The sequence below is a fragment of the Heteronotia binoei genome, chromosome 21 (assembly GCF_032191835.1).
Source record: "Heteronotia binoei isolate CCM8104 ecotype False Entrance Well chromosome 21, APGP_CSIRO_Hbin_v1, whole genome shotgun sequence".
Taxonomy (NCBI): domain Eukaryota; kingdom Metazoa; phylum Chordata; class Lepidosauria; order Squamata; family Gekkonidae; genus Heteronotia; species Heteronotia binoei.
In genome coordinates, this window is record NC_083243.1 from 87,163,960 (window position 1) to 87,182,715 (window position 18,756).

General features: G+C 42.2%; 1 protein-coding gene across 2 annotated transcripts in view; it reads left to right on the top strand.

Moving 5' to 3' along the window:
* LOC132589080 (cytochrome c oxidase assembly protein COX16 homolog, mitochondrial) overlaps positions 1-18,756 on the top strand; it is a 78,013-nt gene that overhangs the window by 41,471 nt on the left and 17,786 nt on the right. The window contains exon 3 of one of the 2 annotated variants that reach the window (XM_060261687.1): positions 8,693-8,755. The exons of the other annotated variant lie outside the window; for it this stretch is intronic. Within the exon in view, the coding sequence (XP_060117670.1) occupies positions 8,693-8,755 (63 nt within the window). The remainder of the gene's footprint in view (positions 1-8,692; positions 8,756-18,756) is intronic. 2 annotated transcript variants of the gene reach the window in all.

The following is an 18,756-nucleotide window of genomic DNA, read 5'->3' on the forward strand; positions in this document are numbered from 1 at the left end:
TTTGTGCAGAAGGTATTAAAGGTGCATGTATAGTGACCACATTACAACTATCAAATAGGTTGTAATTACAAAATTAGTTGGTGTCTTGTCTGGGGCTCTGCTTTCTCACCTGCTGAGGAGTGCCTCTGCTCCACCTCTTTGCATTTTAAGCTGCGCCTTGCCAAAGGCTGAGCACATCTCACAGAGGTCTGAGAGGAGTAGAGCAGCTCTGATAGCTGAGGCAGCTGGAGAAATTGCTGAGAATTTCTGAGTTTTGAAGGACTTCATTCTAAGGTTTGTGGGGCTGCCTAAAATTCTAAGGTGTGATAGCTGGGGAACTGCTCTTTGTTTGGTTGACTGCTCTTTGTTTGGTTGACTGGTCTAAGGGTGAAAGAGATTGAGAGTGATTGCTGCTGATTGCTGAGGAGTGCCTCTGCTCCACCTCTTTGCATTTTAAGCTGCGCCTTGCCAAAGGGCTCTTGGCCTGTGGCTCTTCGCCTAGGGGCTCTCTAAGGACCAGGAACCCAGATCCCTGATTTCCTTGTTCTCCAAATAAGGCAAGTTCCCAATAAAGTAAGTTGAGGTAAGGTAAGTTGACCCTCCAGAAGGGGAGCCACTTAAACAAACAGCATTTAAAGAGGACTGTATATTTTAAAATATATATATCATGAAGATAGAATGCCAGCAGGGGGTTGGGGGCTTTCCAGTGTTTTGCACTGAGTGTCACATGTATGACTATCTGCCCAAAGGACAGAAGTCTTGGGTGTGTGCTCTATGTAAGGAGCTCCTGGTCCTCAGGGAACGAGTTCGTACCCTTGAGGCCGAGGTGACTGCCCTGGAGAAGCAAAGACGGTCAGTTAGGCACTTGGGGAAGACTCTCGGGGGCGTATTAGATGAGCCCCGCTCTAAACGTAGCAGCCCCGTTGCTGCCAGAGAGCGTGAGGGTCGAGAGGGAACGGCACCGGGCTGAGGACAAGGGGAATGCGCCCTTAGAAGGGACCTCTTCTTCGGTGGTGAGCGGGTATCCTTTCACGCCAAGGAACCATCCCTGAGCAGGGGGAGAGGGGGGGGGGTTGGTAGTTGGTGATTCGATCCTTAGGCAAGTAGACAGCTGGGTGGCGAAACTGCGTACTGACCATATGGTGACTTGCCTGCCTGGTGCGAAGGTAGCGGACATTACGCGTGTAGTAGATAGACTGATAGACAGTGCTGGGGAGGAGCCTGTAGTCGTGGTGCATGTTGGCACCAACGATGTGGGGAAATGCAGTCGTGAGGTCCTGGAGGAAAAATTTAGGCTGCTAGGCGGGAGACTTAAGGCTAGGACCTCCAAGGTAGCCTTCTTAGAAGTGCTACCTGTTCCACGTGCAGGGGAGGAGAGACAGGCACAAATTAGAAGTCTCAATGTGTGGATGAGATGATGGTGTAAGGAGGAAGGGTTTAAGTTTGTTAGGCACTGGGATGCTTTCTGGAACAAGCGGGAGCTGTACAAAAGAGATGGTCTCCACTTGTCCCCGGATGGAACCAGGCTGCTGGCGCTTAAAATCAAAAAGGTGGCAGAGCAGTTTTTAAACTAAATCTTGGGGGAAAGCCGACAGGAGATGAAATGTCTCTGGTTCGGGAGGACTCGTCTCAAAGAGATGAAGGGTTAGCTGCTATTTTTCTACCGGGTAATGGACCAGAGTTGTCCACTGTGAAGGTGACAAACAATATGGACTGTCTGCCAGAGTCTCGAGGCGGCAGGAGGAAGGTGGCGGGCCTAGCTCACCTGGGAAATTATAGATGTTTGTATGCAAATGCTAGAAGTGTTCGAAGTAAAATTGGTGAATTGGAATGTTTAATGTTGGGAGAAAACATAGACATTGTGGGAATTTCAGAAACTTGGTGGAATGAGGAGAATCAGTGGGACACGGTGATTCCTGGATATAAGCTATATCGGAAGGATAGGGAGGGAAGGGTTGGAGGTGGGGAGGCTCTGTATGTCAGAGAGGATATACGGTCCAGTAAGACTGAGATCAGAGAATTAGATTCACTTTTAGAAATGCTTTGGGTTGAAATAGAGGGCCCAAAAGGAAATTTAACTATGGGAGTTTGTTATCGCCCACCAAATCAAAAGAGAGAGGACGATTATAATATGATGGAAGGCTTAAAGATAGCAGCTAAACGTAAAAACTGTGTCGTAATAGGTGATTTTAACTACCCGCAGATTGATTGGGTCAATATGTGTTCTGGTCGAGAGAAAGAGATTGAGTTTCTTGATGCTCTCAATGACTGTGCTATGGAGCAGATGGTCTCAGAACCTACCAGGGGTGGGGTGATCCTGGATTTGGTCCTAAGTAATGCCCAAGACTTGGTGAGAGATGTAAAAGTGATTGCGCCACTTGGGAGCAGTGACCATAATGTTATTGATTTCACCATTTGTATAAATAGGGAGTTGTCCAAAAAGACCGCCACAACCATGTTTAACTTTAAAAGGGGTAAATACACTGAGATGAGGAGGCATGTGAGGAGGAAACTGAAAGGAAAGGTACATATGGTCAAAACCCTTGGGGAAGCTTGGATGCTATTTAAAACTATAATCCTAGAAGCTCAGATAAAATATATACCACAAGTTAGGAAAGGCACAAACAGGCATAAGAAAAGGCCTGCGTTGTTAACAAACAAAGTAATGGAAGCTGTAAAAGGTAAGAAGGACTCCTTTAAGCGGTGGAAAACCAGTCCAAGTGAGATTAGTAAAAGAGAACACAGGCTGTGGCAAATCAAATGCAAGACTGTGATCAGGCAGGCAAAAAGGGACTATGAGGAGCATATTGCAAAAAACATAAAGACCAACAATAAAACTTTCTTCAAATATATTAGAAGTAGGAAACCAGCCAGGGAGGCAGTGGGGCCCTTGGATGACTGTGGGGTAAAAGGATTACTGAAGGAGGATAGGGAAATGGCTGAGAAGCTAAATGAATTTTTTGCCTCCGTCTTCACTGTGGAAGATGAGAACTTTTTGCCCTCCCCATAACCACTAATTTTGGAAGGGGTATTGAAAGACCTGAGTCAGATTGAGGGGACAAAAGAGGAGGTCCTACAACTGATAGACAAATTAAAAACTAATAAGTCACCGGGTCCGGATGGCATACATCCGAGAGTTCTGAAAGAACTCAAAGTTGAACTTGTGGATCTTCTAACAAAAATCTGTAATCTTTCATTGAAATCTGCCTCCGTTCCTGAGGACTGGAAGGTAGCAAATGTCACCCCCATCTTTAAAAAGGGTTCCAGAGGAGACCCGGGAAATTACAGGCCAGTCAGTCTGAATTCAATACCGGGAAAGTTGGTAGAAACCATTATCAAGGACAGAATGAGTAGGCACATTGATGAACACGGGTTATTGAGGAAGACTCAGCATGGGTTCTGCAAGGGAAGATCTTGCCTCACTAACCTGTTACATTTCTTTGAGGGGGTGAGCAAACATGTGGACAAAGGAGACCCGATAGATGTTGTTTACCTTGACTTCCAGAAAGCTTTTGATAAAGTTCCTCATCAAAGGCTCCTTAGAAAGCTTGAGAGTCATGGAGTAAAAGGACAGGTCCTCTTGTGGATCAAAAACTGGCTGAGTAATAGGAAGCAGAGAGTGAGTATAAATGGGCAGTCTTCGCAGTAGAGGACGGTAAGCAATGGGGTGCCGCAGGGCTCGGTACTGGGTCCCATGCTCTTTAACTTGTTCATAAATGATTTAGAGTTGGGAGTGAGCAGTGAAGTGGCCAAGTTTGCGGATGACACTAAATTGTTCAGGGTGGTGAGAACCAGAGAGGATTGTGAACTTGATCACACCAACAGACCGTCCAGTCAGACATTCTGTTTTTATCGCAGACTAAATCATTCCTCTGTAAAGCTCACAAGCAAGTAATGAAGGCAGCCAGCATCTGCCTTGTGCCCAACATCTGGTGCCTCTGGGCTTGGCAGTTCCATTTAGTTATCATAACTAATAGCCATAGATACAGTTATCCTCCTTAAATTTATCTAATCTAGACCCTGACACATGGTTTGGGGTGGGTTTTTTTTCTTTATGAACTACCTCAAAAATTTAGCAGCCAAATTAATTTTTCAGCCCTTGGGGTTATATATTTCAATGACAATATTTTTAAACTATGGTTATCACAAAACAATAATGATTGTTTTGATCTAATTATTGTTACCAGATGCTCAAGCTGGATTCTGAAAAGGAAGAGGCACTAGAGATCATATTGCTAATTTACATTTGTTACTGGATCATACAACAGAATTTCAGAAGAAAGTCAGCTTGTGTTTCATATATCACAGCAAAGCTTTTGACTGTGTGGATCATGAAGAGCTATGGGTGGTTTTAAAAGAAATGAATGGGCTGAAATATCTGATTCTTTTATGTGCACCCCTATATTATGGACAAGAGGCTACTGTTAGCACAGAATATAGAGAAACAGAATGGTTTCCAACTGACAAAGATGTCAGAGAAGGATATATTTTATCTCCTTATCTGTTCAGTCTCTGTGCAGAACATATAATAAAGCTGGATTAGATGTAGATGGAATGAAAACTGGTGGAAGAAACATTAACAATTTGAGATATGCAGATGACACTGATATATGCACTGAGCAGTTCCTCAGTGGAACAGGCTTCCTCAGGAAATGGTGGGCTCTACTTCTTTGGAGGTTTTTGAGCAGAGGCTAGATAGCCATCTGACAGCAATGCTGATTCTGTGAATTAGGCTGATTATGAAAAGGAGAGCAGGAAGGGCTTAGTTCTTGTGACTCTTTCTTACACACCCAGGGAAAACGCTGATTGCCACTTTGGGGCCAGTCAGAATTTGTTCTTGAGGCCAGTTTGGCAAGGGATCCTGGAGGTTTTTGCCATCTTCTGAGAATGGAGCAGAATGCTTGGTAAGAATTACCTCCACTAGAGAATTATCTGAAGCCTTGAAATCACAGCAACAGATGCTTCCTGGCTGTGATGAAGGAAGAATCGATATCTTACAGGAACTGTTGTGCTCAGAGTTTCCTTCTGTAAACAAAATGATGACCATGATAGTCACAACTGAACATTCATGTGGAGATAGGAAAAATCTATTATTTGAAAAATGAGAAGCCTGTAGCAAATCTTTCCGAGGCTGTGCAGTATATAATGTCAGTATCTGTTAGCAGTTGTTGTATGATGGCTATGTTCTCTATACTGGACAATACTTGGACAGTTGTCTTTGTGGTGATATAAAGGAAGAACATCTGTGCAGCTTTAATTTTTTTACTTGTCTTCTGGTGATTTCCATGATTATGCAAGCAAAAAAAAGTTATGTAAGGCAGCTCCATCAAATGACAATTATGTATTTAAATTCAGATAAAAATAAACATAGTATTGGATCCTGACAATGATTTAAGTTAACAGGTGAGAGAGCTATTTTTGCTGATTTCTCTCCTCCTGCTGAGGACCTCCAGTTTGCCTCCCCCCCCCTTCTGTTCCTGAGGATCCCATTCCCCAATATAGCATTTTGGAGAAACCAGCGAGCTGAGGCAGGCAAATTCTGTTATACCAACAAGAAACACCTTTTGTAAGAGGAGATTATTGTCAGGAAAGATTCAACCCACTGTGTGTGAAGTGACTGAAAACTAACATTGGTTTAGTTTTATTCTTAAAATTTATGGCATTAAAATTAAAGATATAGTGAAGATTTTCCATCCTTTCATAGGGAGGACATGGAATCTGCACATAGAAAGTGCAGGAGACCAGGAATGAAGGGGATGATAGTGGGTGAAGGGAAAAAAATAGAGCAGGATTTCTGTCATGTGAAATACTTTTCTGAACCCCTTCTGTGTTCTGGGCCTTCATTCCACCACACTGTCAATTGCACACACTTAGAGTTCCATTTTGCTACTGGGGTTGACAACCTTGAAGTGAGGCCTGGAGTTCTGGAATTACAGCTGATCCTGGGATCTCAGATATCATTTTCCTTGGAGGAAATAGCAGCCAGGGGTGGTTTTAGGCATGGGGCTGCCCTGGCTGTCCCTATGACTCCAGAAGTTTCACTGCGGACAGCCGTAATGGCAGATTTGTAGTAGGAATATTGAGTGAGATAGAAGGGTTGGTGGTTCCCTGATGTGGCAGAGCTGCAGTCTGTGCCTACGAGGTGGGGAGTAGACCCAGTGAACATGCCTCTTTCCCCAGCCACACTGTGCCTGTGTCATTGGTTGGAGGCAGGGGGGAACAACCTTCCCCCCGAGCTTGAAGCTTGCTCCTGCTTTTTTGCCATGGCCCCCACCATCTCCAACAGTACCCTGAAGCAGTGGTACTGTAGCCCAAGCTGAGGCAGGGGAGTGGAGCCAGTATGCCTGCCTCTGCAGAGACACTGAGCCTGTGGTGCTGATCAGGGACCTGGGAAAAGAGGAGGAAGTAGCCCCCACAAGCATGCAGCCCACCTCTGCCTCCTTGCAGCTGTGGTGGCTTCAGCTGTGTGGCAATGTGTGTGAGGGGGAGATGTGCCCCCTTGCATGATTTTGGGGCCCCATCATTGAGTTTTGCTCAGGACCCATAATTACTTGCCCACCTCTGATGGCAGTTCAGTCCTGGGGTACACCAGGGACTAACTTCCATTCACATTTTGGATGGGATGAGGAAAGATCTTACTTCCTCTCCAAAAGGATTTGAATTCATTTTAAGCTCATTTTTGTATTTGCATATTATAGCAGGAAAGGAAGCTGCATGTTTAACATAACGGTACACATTTTTTCTGGGGGTTAAACAACCGTTCTTAATGTTCTGGAAATGTCCAGTGGTGCAGATTAGTTTTACAGCCCATAAAATGTTTGAAGGACAAATATTTGATCAGTAATATTCAACCTATGGTTAGATGGTTGCCCATTACCTGACAAGAATCCAGTGTTCACTAGAATAACTTGGGTTAAGAGCTCTGGTTAGGAACTGGGAACACAGCTGACCATGGTGGCTATGTTTCTTTTTCTAAGTATGTTCTAGAATAAATATTAGGGGTACAACATGTGAGACTAGCTCTGCTGTAAACATCCATCTGTTGGTCAAAAAGAAGGTTGTTCAAGCCTAGTATCTATAACTATATTATGGCTGTGAAATGCTGGAACATAGGACTGAATTCCGTGCAGCAGCTGACAAAGAAGCTGCCTTTAAAGAAAAAAGCTTCAGAGAAACCGTTGCCTTTCTTAAGTGAAACTAGCAGTGTCAGTCTGTTTTGGAATCCTGAACTCCTTGCTAGTGTTTTTCTTCTCTTTTTTTCTGAAAATGGGCTAGACTCCTTGAAGACAGAGAGATGCATTCTTATAGGTCAACTTTGGCTTTGCAAACAGATGGTTCTTGGACCAAAAGTGAGCTATTATAGAAGTTCAGCCATATAACCAGAGTATACTTATTTCCTTGTTAAAACGTTTTATGTTCCGAAGTGAATGGAAAAATCAAAATGCATTCCACTTTAATATCCTCCCCCACACACACACAGAGAGATGGTGAATGAATGAGCTTGGTGAAGGGGACAGTTGAATGGAAATGGTGGCAGCAGCAGGGAGAGCCATGGAAAAGTAGAAGTAACAGCTGGGTAGATGGAATAGATGGGCATGCAAGTTTTAGTAGCTTCTTCTGCTGAGAGTAGAAAGCTCTGCTCTTCCTCTAGGTCTACAAAGCTGGTGGACAAAAGCAGTTCTTCCTTCTTGCATTCAGAATGTATTCTTCTTCCCCCTACTCAAGCGAAGTTCACAGTCCTGCACTCTGTCCTTGTGTTCATACCCATGTCCTTCCAAACTCTCGGTTCTTTTTGCATTTGCTGTTAGTTCCACTGTGTGAATTTGATTTTTGACCAGATTAGCCTCCTGTTTAAATCTTCGAGTTCCAAGATTCATGCCTGTGTGCAGTTTCCCAAGGAAGCACTTTAAGAGGCAGGTGCTTGTGCAGAGCGTGGTTGTTGTAGGCATACACCTGGTGGTATGTCAGGTCTCCTTGAGACCTCAGACTGCAGAGAGGCTCCTGAAGTCTACACCTGTTCAGTTTGTGCTTGAAATTTTGTTTATAAGTAGCAGAATAATACTTAGACCAGTGATAAAATCAATAAAAGTAGCAAAGCATAAAAACAGCAAGCAGGAAGTACAAAATAGTAACTTAGAAGAAGAGAAGATTTTTATATCCCCACTTTTCTCTACCTTAAAGAGTCTCAAAGTAACACCTTCCCTTCCTGTCTTCATAACAATAGTCATCTTGTGAGGTAAGTGGGGCTGAGAGAGTTTTGAATGTGACTGGCCCAAGGTTGCCCAGCAAGCTTTATGTGGAGGAGCGCAGAATCAAACTATGTTCAGATTAGAGTCTGCAACTCTTATTTCATCAAACTGGTTAGAACTTAACCAGATGGGGAAAGAATATCTCATGTGACATGGAGCTGTGAACATCTAAGGTTGCCTTTAAAAATTTGGTGTCCTGTCCCAGGTTCCCACATTGTACTTCAAGGAATCTTTCTCCCTGTCTGTGGTCTAGTCATATTTTTCAATTCTAGTAGTTATTACCAGGACCTAGTTAAAAATGTAATGCTATCAGTTCTTCTCAGCTCTTTGCCTACACTGAGAAACAGCACACAAAAGTGGATTGACAAGAGCATTTCTCAATTGGAAAACCTTTGAAAGGGTTACTTTCTGACTAAAGTGCAGTTCATACCTATACATTCTGGGTGTCTGTGTTCACTTGGCAGGTTGATCCAGCTCTGGAAGAAAGAATCAAAAAGAATAAAGTGACACTGGAATCTGAATACGAGGTATGTTCTGTCACTGAAAACCATTATTATTTTTCTACCCTGGTTTTGCAATGATATAGTGTTTCTGCCTGTAACTAAAATTAAACCAATTCTGGCTTTGATTCACTGCCATCCAGCTAAAGCAGGCTTTTCTGTTTGGAAGAAACATTGAGTGTTCAGAATCTTATAGGGCACACCCGTTCTTTGATGTCAACCTGTCAATATGGCAACATAAATGGTTTTACTGTTTCTGTGGTAACTTGGTAAAGGAAATATGAATCCCAACTGGAATGAGCACATGTCTTCATTTATACTGTGGTCTAGTAATGTTTTTCAATTCTAGTATTTGTTATTACCAAGACATAGTTAGAAATGTAATGCTGCCTTTAAAAAAACCTCTTACTTCTAACTTTATGATGGGATCCATGTGGCAGCTGCAAAACTATTTGTCTCCTTTAGTGATTCAGGTTATTAGTTTATGAAGGTAGATTTGATTCTTGAAAGTTTATACCCTGAAAATCTTGTAGGTCTCTAAGGTGCTACTGAACTTGAATCTAACTGTTCTAGGGTTGCCAGCCTCCAGGTGGGGCCTGATCTCCAACTGGCAGAGATCAACTCCCCTGCAGAAAATGGCTTCTTTGAAGGGTGGACTCTGTGACATTGTACCATGCTGAGGCCCCTCCCCACCCCCGCCCTCTCCCAGCTCTACCTCCAAGGTCTCCAGGTGTTTTCCAATACAGACATCCTAGTGCAGACCAACATGGTTACCATTTGAAACTACCACCATTTATTTAGACCACTTCAGGATTTTCTGACTCCGTTACACATTCAGAGTGTAAAGAAATAGATTTGCAAAGAAATACATTTAATGTACTTAGAGAGCTGCTGTAAATAGGAAGATCACGAAGTACTTTTAAACTTCTAGGCCTAGAAATGAGTTTTACATTCCATCAGGAGAAGTCTCCTCAATCCTTACTGCACTTTGACAGGAGTCCTGTCTTTTTCTCCCAGCCCCATCCCTTGTTTGGTTGGTCCATTTCCTAGGAAGTACACAAATGACAGGCAGCAAGCAGAAGCAGGGTACAGAGAAAGGCAGACCCAACACTCTTCTGGCCTTAAATGCATTTTCTATACTTAACTTTGATTTTTACTATCCATCTTCTTAGATGAAACAAAGATATGGTTCAAAATAGCTAGATCTGGGACATCAAAATACATGCATTCTATATTATTTTAATGTGAGACCATCTTTAACTGTAAGAGGAATGGAGATGCCTGTCCCAAACTCACAAATCTAGATCGGATCATGTGCAAAATCTCTGCTGATGAGACAAATATTCAAAGAGCGGGGGATGAATTATTTGTTATCCCCTTCCTACTGTAGTACCAGAATGCTCCCAGAATATTGCTTCTGGGTGATGCAGCCTGCAAGAACAGCATGAGAGGAGAGTTTGAGGGCTGAGGGGGAATTGATCAAAACTGTCCCCTCTCCATCACTGAAATTTTCTGCTGGATTCAACGCTATCTAAACTTTGGGAAGTCTTTTGTTGTTAGTACTCCCTGGTAAGTACAGCAACACTGTTCTGATTTATTTATGTGAGAGAACTATTGTGTAATGAAAAGTCTCTCTTCTTTAAACATGACACATAGTCTCATTTCAGAACTATGTGTTTACTTAGATATGCAGTACTTTCTCCCCAACTGACTTAAATAGCTTGAAAGACAATATTTGAATTGCCAGAATTGTGTTGATTGTTGTGGGAAAATCAATAGCTCAGGACACAAAAATGGCATTGCAAAATATTAAATGTCCATCAGCGCATCAGTTGTTCTTGAGAAGATTGTATTTGATGGCTGGAAGTAGGTAAAAGATAACTGTACTTTGCCTTAGCCCACAGAGGTTATACGAAGATGAAAAAGACATGGTGTAAAGGAAAAATAATATTTAATAATGATACACTCCCTGTGTGTTTCACGTGCAGCTTCATCAGGAGGAATCTTTTAGATTCTTTTTAGTATCATTCCCATGCATGGGAATGATGCTTAAAAGAATCTGAAAGATTCCTCCTGACATAGTTGCATACAAAACACATAGGGAGTGTATAATTATTAAAGACTCTTTTTCCTTTGCACCATTTCATCTTTTTTTTTCTTTGTTTGCCTTTGTGTGGCCCCCTTTCTTTGGATTACAGAGGTATAACCAAAGTAAAACTTGTAATGCTGAACTTATTGTATTTGATTGTTGTTAGCCACTCAGTCCTGCTTGGCAGGGAATTGAGCAGCATATGTCTAATAAAATAAATATATAAAGAAAGGTAGTAGCTCAAACCAGAGCCTACTCTTCCAACACTTTACCTTCTACTGGGTTGGATCCAGCGATAGTGGTTGTGAGAGCAGGGAATCTTTCCCATGCCCTCCCTCCTCAACAGATCTTTCCAGCCCTAGGAAATTTGATTCACAGGTTGCGGGTCCTCCGTGCAATTCTAACCATGTGGATGGGCAACTGTGTTGAAGATGTGGAAGGAGCTGAAATCACTCTCTCCTTCCTCTTCTGAGCAATTTCATTCCCTTCCCTTTCACCATGCGTGTGTTGATCTAATGAACTAGTTCTAGCAACCTGTTAGCAGAAGACTCTCCATTTAGCCAAAGGCCAGTAACTCAGAACATTTTGTAAATCTATAGAGAACTCATCCCTAAAGGGAGGGCCGGCTTGATATGAACCCCAAAATAGTAAAGGTATCTCCACATTATCTAAAAGACAAACCATTTAGATGCCACATATCTCAAGACTAGAAAAAGCTGAAAGTGAGTTATTTTACAGTTAATGAAGGCATGAGTTTCACTGGATAATAGATATTGGCACATTACCATGAATTGAGGCAAGCCATATATGTATGGCTTAGAATTTTTAGGGTGCAGGAGTCTTTCAGACACTTTATTCCAGCTTTATTTGGTGAAGGCAAGATTTCCAGCAGCAGCCAGGAACATAAAACTGTGCTTGCAAAAAGCATGATGGTGTGAAAACCAGTAAAAGCAAAATATGAAAAGATTTAATTTAGCCTTTTTTTTGCATTTTTTTCGTTATTAAAGGAAGAATTCAACATTTGAAATTAACAATTAACAAGTGTAAAAATCTTTTACACTTTACAAATTTAATATCACTTAAACATTATATCTTCATGTTTTCTTCATCTTCATCTTCTTCCTTCGTTCTTCTCTCAAAAATTGAATAATAGGATTTATAAAATTCACTAGTTATTCTTAGCTCATTATATTAGCTTTACATTATATGTTTCAAATCAAATTAGACTAAGTTATTCTGCAAATAATATAATATAGCTCAGCCCTTTGAGACCTTAAAAATTAAGGACTGGAGGAGAACAAGACTGCACCTTCCATGGGCTGATTATACCTTGGGGGAACATACCCAGACACTTACAACAGTCGCACCACTCTCTGGTATCAGAGAGTTATGCTTACATTATAAATGTACCCAAAACCTCATTTTTTAAAAGGAGGCAATGTTCTCCTCGAAATCTCCATGATCTTCAGAAGTGCATACATGGCTTGCTTTAACTGTAGGGGGAGAATGCTCCTTCCTCTTGTTTACTCTCAATGCAAGGGGGGAGGAATTTAAAGCAGCCAGCAATAATTCACCAAAGGGAGCATTGTGGGCAGTATTATAAGTTGAACCTTTTTGCATACAAAGTTTGCCCGTTTGGAACCAATGATATCTTATTCCTAAGTCCCGCAGTTTAGCTGTCGTTCCTTTAAGATCTCTTCTGATCTTTAAGAACTCAGGAGGGAGATGAGGATACACCTGGATCTTAAACTCCTGATAGTCCAAACCACCCCTCTCCCTGGCCTCTGTGAGAATCTTGTGTCGTGTTCAAAGATCCTTGAATTCTACCAGTATATCTCTGGTATATGATGATGAAGTGGATTCTTCACATACCTTGCCAGTGCGATAAGCTCGCTGCAGGAGGGGTATAATTCCGGTTTCAAGATTTAGTGTAGCTGCTAGACAGTTTGCCATAAATATAGTCAGCTCTGTTCCAGCCTCAGCGTTTTATATGAACCCTCTGAACTTTAGGCACAACTCATGGCTTCAATAGTCCAGAGTCAGAATACATTCCTGTCCCCAAGTATCTGAAGTTGCCTCAGGTATTTTTTTTTTCTCGAGCTCAGTTACCTTCTGAAAAGGTGTCTCTGCTTTTTGGCATGTCTGCTTATGAAGCTCTTCTAATTCATCCAGATGTTGGGTTACTGGTTGTAGCATTTCTATTATATCATTTCTCAGTTCTTGCCTTTGTTTCGATACTGCCTGTATTAAAAAATTTGCAGTGAGAGGAGTCTCTTCAGCCGTTGACTCACCCCTCCCCAGTGTTGTGGAGGAGGTGGATGGTATGTCTGGAGCCAGAAAAAAGTATGTTAAACGCTGCATTTTATCTTCTTTGTGTTTGCCTTTTTTCTCCTTTGGAGCCATCTTTTAAATTTTGATGTTGTAGGGGGTAAAAATATTTATTTTGTAAGCAAGTTGAGTAGGAGCTGGGCAATAGCTTCCAACCCGGAAATGGGTCAAAGCCACTCTCCCTAATTTAGCATTGACATTGGTTGAGAAGATAGATGGGCTTTGGAGGAGGAGGATATGTGTACTTTTACATAGTAGTCCTTGTTAAGGACAGTAGCAATAAAGTCCCAAAAGGTATATAAAAGAAGCTCAAAAAATGATGAGAATCAAAACAGAGAAGGGGATTTTGTAGTCCTTACATTGATAACTGCACAGTTTATATGCCTATGGTGGACCTCTTGAATTCTTCAGTGCCATTTGTGTGGAGGGTGGGGGTTTCCCTCTGGCTGAGATTGAGAGCAATGGGACATGTTTATATGCAAACCAAAGCTAGTCAACTGTTGCAGCTTCTCAATTTGATGAAAAATGTCAGCAAGAGTCTTACCACAATAACAATGAAGCAACAGTTTCGAAAGCCATTAAAGAAAAAGTTTAAGTTTAGGTCTGATATAGGGGTAATGTCAGGATGCTTTGAAGATGATCCCCAGTTAAGTGTCTACTTAGACATAGTTTTTAACATTTAACGGGGATTTCATATTGGCCCAAAAGCAGGAACTCCAACAAAGATTTTAGAATCTTTTGGGTCATGAGAAAAGAATAATTCAATTAAGTGAAATTGGCTGGAGAGACCTCTTTGCTATCTCTGACATCCTACCTCAGAATCACAGTCCTAACATGATGACAATTGAAAAATAATACATGTTGAGCTTAGGAAAAACTAAGGAAGTAAATCATCAGCCAAAAATAAAAAGGGGGAGGTAGAGTTGAGCCTTTTTCTCATATTTCCCTTTCTGTGCTCAGTATTATATCTGAACACACAATTAAAGAAAAATCCCTGTGTCTTTTTTTTTTTTGCCATATATATTATTTATTGACGTTTCCATGTATCCATACATAATAACAAACAACACAATATACATAATCCCTGTTTCATTAGCCACACTACTTAGGCAGATCCCTTCTCAATTTCTAAAGGTCTCAACTCTTTACTATATTCTGTTGCTGTACAAAGAGGGTGTTATTGTGCTGGCTGTAGAGAGCAAGAATGCCTCCATAATTCATTTCTTGCCCTATGGCGTTCAGATTGTTTGGACGCATTTCCAGGTGAGGCAGCCTGCTAAATTATCAGTACTACCAAGTGATGAGATACCCTTGACACATTATTTTCTCTTTGTTCTGTCCTGTTGTGTGCCAAAAGGCTGTTTTCCCCATTGCCGTTTTCTCCTGGGCTGATCTCACTATTTTCTAACTGATGATCACGTGGTTGCCCTTTATAAGAAATGTCCATCAATAAAAGTTTCTACTTTCCATACCTATGGCCAAGTCACAGTCATGGCATTTACAACCCGGTTCTTATCTAAGTTGCAGCATGCTAATGGAGTTGGGTCTGTCTGAACAGAATGTTGTCTCTTCGGACTCTGTTTTGTGAATTGAAAGGACACATACTTCAAGCAACATATTGATTTTTTTTTTTAAAAAAGCTTCAAATTAGTACCAATAGAAGCTGGGATCTTGCAAGGAATTGAGAGAGGGAGGAACAATTTGGAAATCTCACCTCAACCCTCAACATCTGCCTTTCAGTGATTCAATAATTATGCAGCTGCCTGAGCAGACTAATTTCTCCTCCCTGTCTCCCTTTGTGGTGACTTGGATGGCCCAGGCTAGTTGGATCTCAGACACTAAGTAAGGTCAGCCCTGGTGAGACCTTGGATGGAGGGCCACCAAGGAAATCGAGAGTTGCTATGCAGAAGCAGGCAATGGCAAACTACTTCTGTTTATCTTTTGCCCTGAAAACCCTGTGGGGCAACCACAAATCAGCGGCAGTTGATGATACTTTCCTTCTCCTCTCCCGAGGCTCTCCACATTTTGCTTTTTGTGGAAAGTTTTCAGGTCTCAGCAGCCCAGTTTTTAAAGTTTTTTTTAAATTAAAAAATCCTGTACATATGGGGAGTCCTCTGACTTATATTGTGGGCCCTTCATGATCACTTAGGGGAGTGGGTAGATTACTATTGGTAGAGTATTATTTCAAGAAGAAGCTGGTGGTACTGAATAATTAGTTATGTCTACAGGGGTGTCGAACTCATTTGTTATGAGGGGCCAGATCTGATATAAATGAGACCTTGTTGGGCCAGGCCATGTCAGGTTGGACCAGGCCATGTTGGACCCGGCCATGTGTATACCTATTTAAGATTAGGAAGCAGAGATGTAAACTTTATAAAGAACACAGACAAACACAATTTTTTTAAAAAAAAATTAAAACTTGCTTAAAACGTTAAAGACCAAAAGACTTGCTTAAAAGAGATTTGGCTCAGTAGCTCTGCTGTGTGATTGAGAGAAACAAGCAAAATAGGAAGCCATGTATACAAACTGGAAGTACAAAAGCACAAGGCTCACGGCCAAATACTGCAAACATTAATATATTTATACAAACAATAAATGAAAACTTATCAAAAATCCACAATTTTATATGCACACACTTGCAAAATCACAATGCTGACCCGAACCAAAACAGTCACTTCATAACACCGCTCCACTTTCAAGATATGTGTTTCTCCATAATTTAAAGAGCAAGCGCTCTGTTTCTTCTCACTTGCTCACATGGAGCCTGATGCAGTTAGATGAAATTTTCTTGTCAGATGACCAACATATTACAGATGTCCCAAAGTTGGAAACCCAAGCGCAACAGTGAACCGGTAAACAAACCGTTTTCCAGAATGCTCCGTCAGGTGTAGATGTTCTTTCTGAGCGTTCAGAGACACCAGCGTTGCATGTCTGACTCGAAGAGCAATTGTGATTGTATCACTAGTTAGTCCCAACACTACATCTGCGCCTTACAAAGCATTCTGGCTTCACATGAGCGAATGAGAAGAAAAAGAGCGCTTGCTCTTTAAATCATGGAGGAACACGTATCTTGAAAGTGGAGCGGTATTATGAAGTGACTGTTTTGGTTTGGGTCAGCATTGTGATTTTGCAACTGTGTGTGCATATAAAAGTGTGGATTTTTGATAAGTTTTCATTTATTGTTTGTATTAATATATTGTATTCTTGCAGTACTTCTGGTGTGGTTGAGAGAGCCTGTAAAAACAAGCTCTGCCTTCCCCCCCACCTCCTCCACAAGGGAGAAGCCTCAACCAATGGAGAAAATAGAAGTTTTGCTCTGTAGCTCCTGTGTGGTTGAGCAAGCCTTGCAAAGCAAGATGATATGCAGAAGGAAGCAAGGGAGAAGGAATCAGATGACAGCCAGTTGCTCAGGGGCCTGATTTGGCCCCCAGGCCACATGTTTGACACCCCTGGACTACAGAATGAGCTGCATAGAGTTCTGATAATCTGTATAGCAGTGCCTCCACTATTGACGTTCTTTCAAGGTCTCAAGCAAGGGCTGCAGTTGGTGAATATATTTATCTACCAAGTGTCTACATTGTCAAGTCTATCATGAGTTCTCTTGTCTTGGGTTCCGAGGGTAATCTACTTCCCCAGATCCCTTCTACTGCTCAAAAATTCTGCTCACATGAGTTTGTGTTAGGGTTGCCAACACAACTCTTCATCCCCAAATGGGGGACAGTTGTGTGCGCGCTGCGCACCACTTGACAAAATGACGTCGCCCGAAAGTGACATCATCAAAATGGCGGCACCAGTGCAGGGCCACTCTAGGCGTTTCCAGGAAAACACTATGGTTTTCCCAGACGCTCTAGCCATTTGGGAGGTTAAAACTCTATGGCACCTATTACACCATAGAGTTTTACCTCCCAAATGGCTAGAGTGTCCAGGAAAACCATAGAGTTTTCCTGGAAATGCCTAGAGTGGCCCCGCATGGGCACCACCATTTTGATGATGTCACTTCTGGGTGATGTCATCGCACCAGAGATGTGGAGGGAGGTTCCCCCCGCCAGCCCAATGTGGGCCAGCGGGTTGAGAACCTCATGGGCAGGAGATTCCCCCCCCCGGATTGGGGGGTTTGCAGCCCTATTTTGTGTTCTCATGCAGCCAGCTAGGCCTTCCTCTCCCATTTCCCTAATAAATTACTGCACTTTCAACAACTGCCACCAGTGCTAATGAGAATACACTTCCACTTCTGGGATGCACCTTGTAAAGCAGGTTGTAAAAATGCAAAGCATATGATTTCCTGCTAGGACACTGTGGTCTGCGTTATTTGAGGCAGCGGGGGAGGGACATGAAAAATCCAAAAATAAAGTTTGGGCGAGCATAACAGGCAAATTTATCCATGTCAAATAGCCTATATTAAAAAGTAAAACATCCTTTTAAAATGTAACTCTTATACTCAGAGATATGAACATACTAAGTTCTTTTTTGAGAAGCGCAAGCTATAAATGCTATAAATAAATAGGCATATTTATGTTATATTTGTATTCTGCCCTTCCTATGAAGGTGGAACAGCCTTGCTGAGATGATATACTTGTGCAGGGGGAGGGAAGATGAGAAACATTCACCTATGTAGAAAAATTAATATGTTGGGGAGAAGGCTAGAAGACTTTTATCCAGCATCCTTCTTCTGTTCGTGGAAGGAATTTTTTGTACAGAGGAATGTTTGGTCATGTGAGCTGCTACCTGAAGTTCAAGTTCAAGTTTATTTATATCCCGCCCTTCCCACCAAAGTGGCTCAGGGCGGCTCACAACACATAAAAATCTAACATAATTTGAATTTAAAACATCTTACACGGTTAAAACAGTAGAATAATAAAACACATAAAACATATAACGGCGGTCTATCAGAACTACACTCAGCTTCCAATGCCAGTTAATTATAAGCCAGCCGGAAGAGGGCTGTCTTACAGGCCCTGCGGAACTGACCAAGGTCCCGCAGGGCCCTCACCTCTTCCAGCAGTTGGTTCCACCAGAAAGGAGCCGTTATGGAGAAGGCCCTGTCCCTGGTGGATTGCAGGCGGGCCTCCTTTGGCCCGGGGATAAGAAGCAGATTTTGAGATCCCGATCTCAGTACTCTCTGGGGAACATGTGGGGAGAGACGGTCCCTAAGGTAGGCAGGTCCTAGGCCATAAAGGGCTTTAAAGGTAATAACCAGCACCTTGTACCGAACTTGGTATATTATTAGCCTAGTCTGAAATTGTACAGGTTTGCCTTTTCTGTGACCGTCACAGTATGTTCAATACTCCTTTACTTTGACTTCCGGGGGAGGAAAATGTCGAGCTGAGCTGCTTCTCACAACGGGAGCAGGCTGGAACTTCTGTTCGGGGTAGTGGAAGGCAAATTAATGCCTACTGCCTACTTTTCTCAGTCAGAGATTAGTCCAAGATATGCACAGGAAACTTTAAGGAGATTTACCTTGGCTTAAAAGAAGTCCGGGGGGGGGGGCTTCTTTGAGGCTTTGGGGGGTCTCCGGAAAGAGTTACATTTTCATCATCTGCAGAAGTTTTTCAGAGTCATTTATTTGACATAAGCTCGGCAGGATCCTAACCTTCTTGGACATTGCTAAACA